The following is a 15,455-nucleotide window of genomic DNA, read 5'->3' on the forward strand; positions in this document are numbered from 1 at the left end:
GTGACTCTAGTGGATACTCAGGCGATGAAGTGCAAATTATGGTACCTAAGGGTGTTCTAAAGAAGGTAGATACAGCACAAAGCTCAAATTTGAGAACGCCAGGGGGTACAGGTAGGGTCCCAAGCACCAGGAAGAGTCAAAACAATGCAGATATAAGACAGCAGGAATTCCTCAGCGACAGTGAGAGTGATGTTAGACCACCGGCATTTGTACCCCAGACAGCAGAGACTAGTCAGGAACAGGTTTTTCGGCTAAGCCCAAAAACAATAGAAGGAGGCAGAAACATAGGTCTAGGAGAGAAAGGGAAAGCCAGGGCACAACCAAGAAGAAATGCACGCAACAAATACAAAATATGACTGTCATTAATTTATCTGATGTTGTACTTACTGACCCACAGATTGAAGTGCTTAGTTTGGGTTTGGGGTTTGTTCCCACCAATAAATTTGACTTATTTGAAACCATTGTTGACATAAACCGATTAGTGAGAGATTTGACCCTCAAAAAGTTTTTCTGGGGGTCTGCCGATCAAGAGGGAGAATTAGAGAGTGAAAGTAATGTTAACACACAGGATACTGTTGAAGCTCCCCCCAATATCTCTGATATCATAGACTTCAGAGAAGGTGTTGATTTTTTGACCCTACATGAGCTGGGTACTTTAAGCTCCCAGCCTGATTTAGCAGTTAAGAAAACCCATGCGGGGTTCAAACCCCGATCAATTTTCTATCCCACCAGAACCAGAGGACCCTTTATTGAAGCTTTTCACCGCAGGGTAGAGGAGGATTTAGTCAAACTTTCAGAACAGAGCCATAGGGCTATATATAATCTGAATCGAACCCAGAAGTTGGCATTGGAACAACTTGGGAAGCAGGATGACATTGTCATCAAGCAAGCGGATAAGGGGGGCTCAATAGTGGTGATGGGGAGAGAAAAATATGTTGAAGAAGCTTTGAGACAGTTGACAGACACCCAGGTTTATCAGGAACTCAGCTTTAATCCCACTGAGCGATTTGGGATTGAGCTGAGACATCTTTTGGATGATGGGCTGATGAAGGGAATCATTGACCATGAGACTTTTGAGTATTTGATGGTATCAAAACCAGTTATACCGATCTTCCATCACCTCCCCAAGGTCCATAAGACCTTGGTGGGGGTGAAGGGCAGACCAATTGTCTCAGGTATAGGGTCACTCTTTGAGAAACTCTCAGGTTGGATTGAGTCCCTTCTACAGCCTGTTGTACATCTTTTACCATCCTATTTAAAGGATACTACACATCTTATTAGGGCTATGGAAAGCATTAAATGGGAAGAGAACTATACATGGTTAACGGTGGATGTGGTGGGCCTCTATTCAGCCATTCCTCATGAATATGGCATTGAGGCCGTTGGGTATATGCTAAGACATTTCAGTAATTACCATGAGGAATTGATTAAATTTGTGATAGAGGCCCTCACATTCCTTTTGACACATAATTACTTCCGCTTTGAACGCACCTTTTATCTCCAGAGACGTGGGACAGCGATGGGGGCAAAGTTTGCCCCATCATACGCCAACCTTTTTATGGGTTGGTGGGAGCTGTCCCACGTCTTTGGGGTTAATAACCCATTTAGAGATAAGATCAGATCATATAAACGCTTTATAGATGATCTCCTTTTCATATGGGTAGGCGAGGCTGTTGAAGTGCAGGATTTTTTGACCTATCTTAATTCCAATAGAGTGGGTTTGGAATTCACTGCCCAAGTAGGGACAAATACGATACCTTATTTGGATGTAGAACTTAGGGGGAATATCGCCAGTGGTGAAGTTTCTACTTCCCTATATCGTAAACCGATCACATCTAACTCCTTACTCCATGCTAGGAGTAACCATCCCCGTCATACGGGGTTTGGGGTGGCCAAGGGACAGTTCATGAGAATAAGGCGGAACTGTTCCTTGGAGGAGGATTTTGTGAAAGAAAGTGAAACACTCAAGAGTCTTCTGGCTGAGAGAGGCTATTCCCAGAAAACCATTAATAGAGCTCATCTGGAAGTAGCTAGAATGGATAGGGGTGAGATATTGAGGGGTAACACCAGACAAAGGAGGAGTTATGACTCAAGTAGACCTACCCTGGTTACTACCTATAGCCCACAATTTAAGGAAATTACTAACGTAGTAAGTAAACATCTGCCTATTTTAACAGCGGAGGATAGTTTGAAGGACTATGTGTCCAAGGGCTGTAACTTTGTATCTAAAAGAGCATGCACAATTGGAAACCTGGTGGCACCAAGTGTACCAAGGGAGAAGGATAGGGCCAAAAGTAGTTGGCTCAGTGTGAAAGGGCACTTTAAATGCCATTTCACAAAATGCATAGCTTGCCAACATAGCAGGGTTACATCCACCTTTCAATCTGCAACAACAAATCGGGTGTTCAATTTGGCTAATTGCACAAATTGTAGAACCTCCTTTGTGGTATATTTGGTAGATTGCACTCAATGCAATGGGCAGTACATAGGATGTACCACTAGGGAGGTTCGCTCCAGAATCAGAGAGCATCTAAATGACATTTCCCACGATAAAGACAGCTCAGGCCTCTCACAACACTTCATTTCTGTACATGGGGGTGATGTAACTACACTCTCATGGCAGGTAATAGAAAGTGTACATAACCCCCCAAGAGGGGGCGATAGGGCAGCACGGTTGATGCTGCGTGAAGCTTTTTGGATCTTCAAAATGAAGTTGAGAAGACCAAATGGCTACAATATAGAGGGGGATGTGATAAACTTTTGGAGGAAGTAGAAGTTCAGTGATTTTAATTAACCTCCTAAAGTTCCCTACTTTAACTAGTTTTGTAGAATTTAGTCACTACTAACATGTATGCACTGGTTGAGGGAAGGATAACCAAAAATCTAGTAAATTCAAATAGATGAATGTGATAGGACTGACACTAGTGTAGTTAACTGGAAATTGTTGCCATAAAACCAATTAAGGTACTGGATATTAGTGCAATTATATACTTATAAATCGCTAAAAATGTTAATAGTGTATACATGTATTATAAAGTGTACATGTTCACATGTTTCACTCTTTGAAACTTAAAAGGAGTGTATTTGCAATGTTAATTTCCAAAATATAGCAGCTGTTAACTAAACTGGAAGGGGTTAACTTTATCTTTCTGAAGAACCAATAGGGATAGCTGTTCAGGCTTAAGAGGCAGGAAGTAGGGGTAGCTGGTCATGTTCATGATTAAGGAATTGACCGAAACATGTAGGACAGACTGGTTCCTGAAAATGTGCTGTCTATTCTTTTGCTTTTAAAACCCTGTTGCCTTTTATGGATACTTTGCATTGTATGGAGATAATGAAGAATTAAAAGTTTATGCTTTTAAGGATCGCAGTGTATCTTTTTCTATTTTGTCTGTTATTTTATAAAATGTAACCCAGATTAAATATCCATATATAAGAGATGCCTGTTAACATATCTATTCCAGATTACTAGTCTAGGAGCAGCTTCAGAGTGTGTTGTAAACATAATATATTGTTAACACAGAAGTACCTTCTATAACCATAATCTACTTCTATGATGCATATGGAACAATAACATACACAACATCTCGACTTGAAATTGTGAATATATACGTAAGAGATAAAACTTAATAATAATATTGATGCTTATCAATATTATTCCCCAACTAAGATTACTAATAATAAAATATGAGAACCGGGGGGCGGGGCTAGGCAACAGCAGAGCTAAGACGCAAAAACTAGGAGCTCCTCATGTACTACTAATATTTTAATGAATATCTGATTATTTTGGAGACATTGCTATACTAACTATAGCATTTAGATTCTAACAGAGGATTCTGCATCACTGGATGTCTATATTATATATTTCTTTTCACTGGAAGCCCTGGATTGGATTGTTGAAGATTTTTACGGCCTTCATACTAATTTTCGACTTCCTTTCCCCCCGGTGACTCGGGTAACGCAGCTCCAACTAAACTATAGCACTTCGCTTCTGATCTGAAGATGAGGGAAGCCGATAGCACAATATTGCAACTACTGATGCGCCTAGACCAGAAGATGAGTAAGAGATTTGACAATCTCCGGTCCCTTGTGAAATCTGCGTTCCAGAGTACAGAGGCATCGGAGGATGGCGCAGTTGTCACTACCGATACTGAAGTACACTCACTTAAATTGCAGGAGGAGATCGCTACTACTCGGAGATTACCACATATGGCTGTGAAACCTGGGTCTCCTAGCTTGATGTTATCTATGGGGGATGCGGCCGGCCCCCTGTTGGAAAATGGACGCCATCTTGAGACGCAGCAGGAACTCACCATAGAGAGCCTGACACAGCCGATTATAATCTGCCCTGTCTTAGCAGAGGAGACGCCTGACAGTGAGGTTCAGCACAGTGCGATTCTCTCTAAAACCTTTAGCACTCGGCTTCGCATGGAATGTCCGTGCCAGCTTACCGGGACTTTTACGGGGAGCACAGTGTCCCGCCGGGATCTTGAGGTGAAAGCTTCCTTAAGCCATCTGTTCCTTCCAGTAGAGGATTTCACATATGGCCTGATCTGGCGGAGACTGGATGCAGTTTGTGAGCTGGAGGATGAACACGCTGCACTTGATGTATACATAGCTTCCTTTCTACAGTCACGCCGAGTTGGCATAGGTTAGAAATGCAAACATTGGACTGTAGTGGAGAGCGACTTGAGACAGACAGCTCTTCTATGTGTGGTCATTATGTATGTACTCTGGTAACACAGCACGGATCAATATTTTGACTGTCTGCAACAAACTTTGTATATGTTTAGGTGTGTATTTCATATAATGTTGCGAGCTGGGGATCCAGTGCACAATATATTTCGACAACCCTTTTACCTCTCTAAGCACTACACTTATAAGTCACAATTTCAGTGTATTTTTGCTTGAGTAACATCACTATATATCCTTAGCCAAACATGGGTGAGAATAGTGGAATTGGATTCGCAGAGGTCATGTGACATTACCTGTAATACTCAAAATTAGGGGAGCTGGTTTAGAACTCCATAACCCATATTGTGCCATCTTATGGCCTTCTTGAGGCCCTTGAATGAAGATTAATTAATATCTAAGTGCCACCCACTACTCATAGATGCCCTCACGATCTGAAAGCTGGTATTGCGGCTTTTTGCCGTATATATTAGTACTCCTTACACTTGGTGACTCCAGGTATTTGTATTTCCCTGATAGAGTATAGTGGTTCCATTTGTCACATACTTCGGTTGTCCATTTTCACTACTATATCTCAGGATATCCCGGTGTGAGGCTTCGGTCTTATTCTACTTTGTCAGGCGCTCCATATATTATCTATTACTGCTGTTATAAATATTGAGCTCATGTGGGGAAGTACTTCTATTATACCAAGTTTATTACTACATACTATATAAACAATACTAACTGTACTAGTATTATAGCTACAAAGAGGAGTTAGATTATTGTTCAGTGCACGCATCTTCATGAGTTTCTACTTTTAAGCCTCAAGTATTTACTTCTCGCTACCCTTACTAAGTCTCCACATGCACTGTTTCCACCTATATAACCTTTTATTATTGCATATGCCCATACTAGTTATGTATCTCTCTCTATACACAAACTCAAAGGTTTATTCTGAATTGTTCATTTACACCCTTATGCGCTGTTGCACCTATTTTGCAAACATACTCCACAAGCAACATACAGATGAATTATTCTGGGGTACATTTCAAGGAGCTGAATCTCATTTATATGTTCTCCCTATATATGAATTCCACCTTTTATATACCAAAGCTACATGTGAGGGATTCATTGTAAGCCTTATTATATTTATACTTCTAGATAATGATGCCCCCCATGCTGAATTTCTTGTTAGAACAACTCAGATGTTCCTGTTGGGCTCCTCTCCTTCCTTTCCCGCCGGTACTTGTTGCCTGCGGGTCATACCCCTACTCCTTTTCCCCACATCGCATATTGTTGGCACTTCCCTAGGAGTGGAGCTCATCTAGAAGCCCCCTATATTTTATATTTCATATATATTAATACCCCCCATGCACATAGTTTTATCAGGAGCTTCCCTCATCCATTATATACATAAAAATCTAGAGACCCAAGACATTACCGGGCAGTCGTACTATCTAGCCCTACCCCCCTCATAAAAGCGGTGTTTATCCGCTATTGATACTATAATGATATAAGTTGCTCTTATTTTTTTTGTTTACAGAGAAACTGAGGACGATTTTCTCAACTCACCCTCTAATTTTGTGCATTTAGTAGGAGCAACTTGTTATGACTCCACATAATTTGTAAATTTTCAGATAATAAATACATCTATTTTATAATTAACATATCATTCTATAAGATGTATAAGTTGTTATGGTTGTTCAAGTTTTATAACTTTGTTGTGTGTTTATATAGGAAACAAAAGGAAAAATGAGGTAATACTTGATTATGTGTATTTTATTTTGTATTCGCATACAATGTCCTTTATTTTCATTATGTTTTATGTACTTATGGAGAGATACATATATAATGTAGGAATTAAGATTTTTTTCACTCTCTTATATGAAAAGGTTTCATTGTCCAATGGGTAAACAATGTCTTGTATGCAAAATTTATCAAAATGATACAGAATGTATATTATGTTTATGCTTTTTCTTTCTCTTATTGCCTCAATAAAAAACTTTGATTTAAAAAAAAAAAAAAAATATGAGAACCATTCATGTAGTGTGACAATATAATAAAGATCAGTCGGCTCCTATTAAGGAGCATATGTAAAGTCCTATGAATGATCTGTTAGTTTAGCAGCCTAAGCTTTATATCTTATTCCCTCTTTAAGCTAATGAAACAGGGAGATAGCTTTAATAAACCTAAATAAGGTTGCAAATATCTAGAAGGATCCTGAAAGTGTGTAGATGCTGTTGTAGATAAGACATTATTGTATTATCCTTGTATAGCGTTAAATATGTCAAATGTATAGCTAGTCAGATAGAGGGGTCACATATCTATTGGTCAGGTTTCCCTAATTTATAACCTGGGCAAATGGAGGGTAGGGGACAGGGTATAGGTAGTGTTAATTATATAGGGGTCCCTTGGTAATAACTAAAGGGAAGCAGTCGCCATTTGATCTCGGACCAGACAGACTATTATGTAGAATGCAAGCCTGTGTCATATCTCCTGTATGAAATAGTGAAAAGACATAACATTGGGGTATTCTTTCCAGTACGATTAAGGAAATTAGTCTTTAATACATGAGCTAATAAATTGCTTAGGGTGTTGTTCTAACCTTTATATGTTGCAATTGTTATTTAGGCGTCCTGACAATATCAGTATCTTGCATCAAATGAGGACAGCTCTATATTGTGATAGCTAGGACTACATTAATAGGTGAATGCTGGCTGTAGGTATCCATATAGAAGTATTAGTAACTGTTCATGTATGTGAAAAGCCTAAATCCCAACAATGAGGTTCCTCTTGAAGCTCAAAAGTGATGAGGCTTATGTGGGGAATAGAGTGGCATGCAATAAATATAAATTTTATATCTGACATACCAGGAGCACAATTTTTATACTGTCACAGATAGTGAAATAAACAATAAAAACAATGTTTTGTGTTAAACAAGGTACAGGTATGAGTTCCCTTAACAACCTAAGAGTTCTCTCAACATATATAATTAATTAAAATACTGAGAAGCAAATATGTAGAACAATAAAATACCTGGTGTTTCAGAGTGTAATGGGTGCATATAGGTCAGTCTGTAGTAGTACCACCGGGCTCAGGACCACAGCTCCACCAGGTAGAATCTAAAGATTAGCTAGCCCATAACAAATCTGTATAGGTGATGGTAAAATAGGGGGTCCCTATGTATAAAAGATAAAGCACATATACTTGGGGAGGACTAAAATAAATCTGGTCATATAGTTGTAGTAATTGCTAAAGGGCTTAAATAAATAAAAGGGGACAATAATCTGCTTAACTGATTGCATGTATCAGCTAAGGGAAGGAGTAGGATATAAATAAATTAACCCCTATAAAGATAAAAGTAACTGGGTTATACCATTTGGAGTCAAAACCAGCAATAAACAATACAAATTGAGATAAGTATCACAATAGTACTATAAATATAAAATTAACTATTAAAGAAAGCAGAGTAACTGTGTTAAACAACAACAAAAAAAATGGTGGTTTCAAGAACTGGATAATCGTGTATATATATATATATATATATATATATATTATAAACAGATAGTAGTAGAGAACATAACACTTAGGAGTTTATATAATACCCTCACTTATCTAATGCCACTTCGGATGAGACATATGTATATGTGAAAGTTCCCTTCAAAAGAAACCCGGTTCACTAGTGTCCCACTCCTATTTTTCCTAGTAACAACCCAGTAGCTCAGGGAATTGCTAACAGGGTAGACTTATCATCCAGACTTTTGGAGATCATATATGCAACTTCATGTTGCCGAACAGGTACCCCACTCCGGGTTGTAGAAACATTCAAAAGGAACAACCTCCAGGAACCCAATGTAGTTGCAGTGTCACTATGAACTTTAAGCCATGAAGTCCATACATCATATACCTACGAATTGTAGAAGTTAGACAGCGTTTATCCCCTTTCTGTCGCTCTAGTGTCGGTAGGAGTCAGAGGCGGGTTAGCAGGGCTAGATATGACTTTTAAATTAGGTAAGTTTGGGTCTGCAGATTTAGCGATGACGCTTCTCTGTGTCAGATTCAAACGCCACAATAGCATATTAGTTGTGGGCTGAAGCCTTCACCCCCACACCGTCAGTACCGTTTTGTAAAGTCTCAGTATCAAGCTGACTGCTTACCGGATTCAATAGCGCTCTCAAGTGTCTCAATGTCTCCTCCTTTATCCAGGGGTTCTGTAGGATTACTGTATGTTAACAACTGTTTAAGATCAACATCCCGGGAACTAACACTGTATGATAGGATATACTCCTTATAGCTCTGATCATCTTGTGCTTTCCGCAATTTGCGCCGAGTTGCGAGCACCCTACAGGACTAAGGATATTTTCTAATGCTCACAGGTGAATCATAAGCTGACATCCGTTCATTTGATTCCTGGAGTGTAGTTAACCCAGTCATTATCTCCACATGGGAAGACCCATTCAGTTGCGAGGACAGATTGGAGTTCACAGAAGTGCATATCTAATAACGCTGCGACTTGTTGCAAGTGGAGTATAATCTCTGCCTCTATCTTTGTTAAGGCCTTGTATAGCTGTAAAACACTTCTGGGTGGTTTAGATTGTTTTTCGGTAAACTCTATAAACCTTATGATTAAGTGTGTGCCTTTTGGTATAGATTATCTGGGCACAATGCTTACTGTCTTGTCTTTGATGCTGGATGGATCCCTCCTGAGCTGAACACGGTATATAGTTGTATGTGGTGCTCGCGGTCCCAGCCGCGTGGTCTATGTGCGACAATGCGGTTGTCAATTTTACAGCTGTCTGGGACTCTGTCTTATTCTGGTGTTGTTCCCCTGTGCACAGCGTAGTTTAATCCTTACCGGCCAGGGTCTTGGAGGCTATGTTTTGATGGTCTCAGGCATTAGTTGCAGCCATGTGATGCTGGTGGTGAAGGCCCCAGACCCCGTCTCTCAGTTGAGCTCGTTGCTGCTGAGATAAAGTTGACTCAGGTGCTCCATGGTATGCTGAGGTGTTAACACATATTAATTAACCTTCTAGGACGTGTATCTAGGCTGATATTATAACATTTATGCTGGCTTGGTAGCGGAGCCTCAGTGAGATGTGACCATCTTGGTCGGCTGTTCGCTCCGCCCCCCACCCAATAATTTAATTAATTTTAATGATATATAACCAAATCAGTAATAGTCTGATATAACCGGAAAAATAATCTGAAAATGTATTTTATTATTATTCTTTATTTATAAAGCGCAAAATTCCTCAGCATTGTCTATCAGTACAAAAGATAAAAGTACAACGATTATGCAATATTTTTTAAGAGACAGGACAAAATGAATCAAACAAATACAGGAGGAATTGAGAGCCCTATTTCAATGGGAACTTACAATCTAGAAGGGTAGGAGGGTGAGAAACAGGAGGTGGGGACTGCAAAAAGGTGAGCATGATATTAGTGTGGAGTTAGATGAGGGAAATTATTAGGCAAGTGGAATTAATTTGTTACAGAGTTGGGTGATAGGCTTCCTTGAACAAAAATGTCTTCAGGGAGCATTTCAAGGAGGACAGATTAGGAGAAAGTCTGACAGCACGAGGAAGTGCGTTCCAGAGGCTAGGTTCCTCATGAGAGAAGTCCTGCAGTCTAGTATAGGAGGCGATGGTAGAAGAGGCAAGCAGGTGGTCATTGGTGGACCTTACGGCGCGGGTTGGAGTATATTTGTTGATTAGTCAGGACAGGTGGGCGGGCAGCATTGCTAAGAGCTTTGTAGGTCAGGGTGAGAGGTTTTTAATTCAATTAATTCTGCTGTGAATGGGGAGCCAGTTAAGGGACTCGCAGAGAGGTGCAGCAGATACAAAGCATTGGGAAAGGTGTATTAGCCTGGCAGAGGCATTTAGGATAGATTTAAGTGGCTTAGCTGCTTAGTGATGTCAGTGTTCAGAAACTAACACATTTTGGAGATATTGTGTAGGTGGTTATGGCAGGATGAAGAGAGCAATTGGATGTGGGGTCAAGTGTAACTCAGAGGCAGCAGACTTGAGTTGATGGGGAGATATTAATGCTGCCAACATTGATAGAAAAGTTATGGGAGGGGGGGTTAGAAGGAACTCAGTTTTGGACATGTTAAAGGGACAGTCTAGTCCAAAATCAACTCTTAAAGATATACATAAAGTAGACAGCCAAACCAGTACTGAAACAAAAATCAGTAGAGGTAATGGTATATAAGAGTATATCGTCGATCTGAAAAGGGAGGTAGGAGATGAATCTCTACGACCGATAACAGAGAACCTATGAAATAGATCGCTGTTAGGATGACCATTGCATTCAATAAGTAATACTCCCTTCACATCCCTCTGTCATTGACTGCACTCTGAGAGGAACCGGGCTTCAGCATGCTGAGAAGCGCATATCAACGTAGAAATCTAGTACAAACTTACTTCACCACCTCCATAGGAGGCAAAGTTTGTAAAACTGAATTGTGGGTGTGGTAGGGGGTGTATTTATAGGCATTTTGAGGTTTGGGAAACTTTGCCCTCCTGGTAGGATTGTATATCTCATATGTCACTAGCTCATGGACTCTTGCCAATTACATGAAAAAAATTATTTTTCAGATACATTAAATTGTGTCATTTTTAATACATTTGCAAAATAGCCTCAGAAACAGTAAAAACTTATAAAATGTCTGACTTAGTCTTAAACCAATCTGAGGAAGTTGGAGCAGGGTTTTCTATAATACCCAGAGTCTATAATACTTTTAGTTAAGTCTGGTACTATAGCAGAATCCATTGCAGCAGGGTCATCCATATAATCAAATATATTTTCCTTCACAGCTAGTCTCACTATAGTACACATCAGGTTTTGACACTTCCACAGAAGTAGTGGGGGTTTAGAAATGCTTCCACCATGTATTTCAGATTTCAGCAATACAGACTTTGCAAAATTCCTTGCTCTGAAAACAGGCTTAGATTTATCCTCAGGGCTAAAAAAAAAAAAAAAAAAAAGTATATACTTTAGGCTACTGAAATCCCCTGGGCAGCAATCTCAATCTGAACAGCCAAAATAAAAAAACAAATATTTGACTGTTTACAAAATGCAGTATAAAAGTGCCAATAAGACTATAAATAATATATACTTACAAAACTGTTATTCTTCCAACAAATGACAAATACAAATGGTGGCATTAAGCAGTACTCTATTCACTTCCCTCAGACAAACACTGCACTTAGAGAGGAACTGGGCTTCAATATGCTTAGAAGCACCTGTCACTGAAGAAATCAAGCACATCATGCTTCACCACCTGCTAAGGAGGTAACGTTTTTAAAACTGAGGTATGAGTGAGGTGGTCGGGGTATTTATGGGCTTTTGAGGTTTGGGAAACTTTGCCTCCTCCTGGTAGGAATGTATATATCATCAGTAACAAGCTTGTGGACTCTCGCCACCTAATGAAAGAAAATATTGCCTTAATTTTGCAGCATAAACTGTGTAAAAAAACTCTGAGATTAGCAGGACACAGAGTAAAAACATATACTACAATAAAAAATGAATTATTATTCAATAGCCAGCATTATACAAATGGACACATTGAGTCTTAGTGGGGAGGTAACGATGCACTATCTAGCACTGCGATCAGCAGCAGGAACTCCACATACAAGTCTGGATAGATGCTGGTAAATATCAAACCACGTAACCTCTCATAACATCACTTCCACTTGATTTAAGACCTACACATGGCTCCCTACACACTCCATTCGGAATGAAGCCCTTAATTGATCTGCTCAGGAATCGACCATACAGGAGACTTTGAAGGAAGCATGTTGTTGACTAAATATATGTAGTCTAGTAATTGAGCACAAAGGGTCGGAAAGGAAGTTTCCTAGTCCTTGTCCACATAACAATTGGACAGAACTAGAAGTAGCGACAGAGTGTTTGTTTTTTTTTATTCAAGGCGGGTTGGAACACGCATATTTTAAAATCTTTGTCACTAAACTGCACCACTACAAATACTCCACTGCTACAAATCACATGCTCACCTACTCTTTCTCCATCTTGCTGCTGTTAGTATCAGGGGACATCTCTCCTAATCCTGGACCCTCCCTCACTCACAATCTTACCCAGTCACACACACCTTACAGAAACTTTAACCAAAAGAACACAAATAACTATTTCTATCCGATGCCTCCCAAACGTGCACACTCCTTTCCTTTCACTTGTGCACTATGGAACTCTTGCTATATCTGCAACAAACTGTGTTGCTTTCCCATTTGTGACTGTAGCTGTGATTTAACTTATTTTTTTTGTTGCTTAAAACACAGTAAACAAGGGACAAGGAGGTACAAAAAATGCATACCTTAAAAGGTACACTAAACCCAAAAATATTCTTTTGCGATTCAGATAGAGCATGAAATTTTAAGCAACTTTCTAATTTACTCCTATTATCACATTTTCTTTATTCTCTTGGTATCTTTATTTGAAATGCAAGAATGTAAGTTTAGAGGCCAGACTATTTTTGGTGAACCTGGGTTGTTCTTGCTGATTTGTGGATAAATTCATCCACCAATAAAAAAAGTGCTGTCCAGAGCCTGAACCAAAAAGAAGCTTAGATGCCTTCTTTTTCAAATAAAGAAAAAATGATAATAGGAGTATTATAAAGTTTCTTTAAATTGCATGCTCTATCTGAATCACGAAAGGAAAAATTTGGGTTCAGTGTCCCTTTAATGAATTAGAGCATGCCATTTTGTATTAGTCTCTTTATAGAGAAATAATACCCATACATGCCAAATAACATGATGCAAGAAAATATCACCTGATCAACTCTTGTAAAAAGGAAGTTATTTCACCTCAACATTCCTTCAGCTTACCAGAACAAGTTCATTGTGATCCAGAGCTACTCCTTTTACTGTCATTTGCATAATGAAAAGCAACCCCCCCCCCCAAAAAAAAAAAAAAAAAAAACTTTGCAATGGGATGTGGCGTCTGAGGAAATTTTGAGGTAAAACATTTTGCTCTTTTACATATAGATGTTCAGGTGATATTTTCTAGTCAGCGTTTTTCAAATATACTGCATCACTTTCAAGTGATTTAAAATTTGGATATCATATTCATCTTATGGATCTGCTGGAGGTTTTTTTATTTTAATTTAGGTTTTGTTTTTTCAAGCACTCCAATAGAAATTTAACAAATACAAACTGACAAGTAGGACACTATGACAGTACCCAGTGAGATTTGATTAATATCCAGACAATATGGTATAGCTGTAATTAGGCACAATTCACTTGATATATGTCGAAAAGTCCAAGTTATAGTCCAGTGGAGTGGCGCTTGTATTGACCTAGGAATTTTTAATAAGCAATCCATACAAAAAAATAAAAAATTCTGCAACAGAGACTGATGTTTCCAATCATCAAGTATGTACGAGTTAATTTGGCCAGTACAATACATCATCCAATTTTTTTAGAAGAAAACCGGTACATCTAAATGGACAATGTTGCTTGCGTACATACTTACAGGAACCTGACACACATCAATTTATCTCAAAACATTTTTGCAACAATTATGCATTTCCTATCTTTGCCTAACTGACACCATAGATACAATATTGGGGCTTTGGTTGTGCTTGGGGACATGGATGAAAGGTTGTGGGGTATTAGATAAGTGAGTGTTAACTTGCATAATATTAATAAGGCTACCTATATCACACACTGCCTTATTCATGCTTTAGTAGCTGTAAAAATTAATCCTTGTTTTTTTAATTTAGGTACGTGTCTATAAAGCCTGACCAAAGAAAACTCATAAATGGAACCAATGTCCTTGGACTTCTACTAGACATTCTACTAAAAGAAGGGTTCTGTCTGATAAGCACCAGGTCTGGATCAGCTGAAGAAAAAGTGGAATGTTATACATTTGAGCGAAAGAAGAGGCCAGAAGTCCTCACTATTAACGAAGCTCACAAATCAGAAAAATATGTTACAGTCCAAGTTAAACAATCAAAATCAAACAAAAAAAGATGAAGGTGTGCTGATGGCCCACATAAACAAGAAGTGTTAAATTATTTTCTAGGTGTATCTCACGCATTACACCAGAAGGGTTAAAATTCTTGGTGAATGGAATGTCATTTTCATTAACATTTTGTTATATAAAAATGGCTTATTTAATATAACTGTTAACATAATCTTTTGTGTTCTTTTTGTCACCTTGAAATTATGGAACAAGCCTGGATTTTAAGTGTAACAGACAGTTGGCTTAGGCACTGTAAATGTTAAATCACAAAATTACCAGAAATGAAACCATACTTACCAACATTTTTGTATTTTGGTTTATTGTCTCTATGTAGCACTCCTCAACAGAAATTGGTCATTTAAAGAGAGAAAAAAAACAACATAATTTATACTTAACTGAGTGTCCACAATCCCTTACTCATGGGAATTACTTCTCTACTGCTAGAAGGAGGCAACATTTCCCAAAACCCAAGAGATCTATATAAACCCTTCCCACTAACACATACCTTAGTCTAATGTATAGCCAAGTTAGTGAGGTAAAAAAGGATTAAGTTACAAATGCTAAGATCATCAAACCTCAGGGCAGAAATCTTCTTCCATATCCCCCTGAGGAAAATAGTACGCACCAGTACCATTTAAAATAAAAAACTTCTTGATTGAAGAAACTAAAACTAACACCTCACTTTACCATGTCTTCCTAGTATAACACAGGCAAAGAGGATGACTGAGGGTTGAGGGGAGGGAGGGGCTATAAATACAGCTCTGCTGTGGTGCTTTTTGCCACTTCCTGTTAGCAGGAGG

General features: G+C 38.8%; 1 protein-coding gene across 1 annotated transcript in view; it reads left to right on the forward strand.

The window, feature by feature from the left end:
• Window positions 1–14,666, forward strand: part of KCNRG (potassium channel regulator) — a 69,643-nt gene extending 54,977 nt beyond the window's left edge. Inside the window, exon 2 of the mRNA XM_053705028.1 lies at window positions 14,414–14,666. Coding sequence (XP_053561003.1) covers window positions 14,414–14,666 — 253 coding nt within the window. The remainder of the gene's footprint in view (window positions 1–14,413) is intronic.
• The last annotated feature ends 789 nt before the right edge of the window (window positions 14,667–15,455 follow it).

This window comes from Bombina bombina, chromosome 3 (genome assembly GCF_027579735.1).
Source record: "Bombina bombina isolate aBomBom1 chromosome 3, aBomBom1.pri, whole genome shotgun sequence".
NCBI classification, from domain to species: domain Eukaryota; kingdom Metazoa; phylum Chordata; class Amphibia; order Anura; family Bombinatoridae; genus Bombina; species Bombina bombina.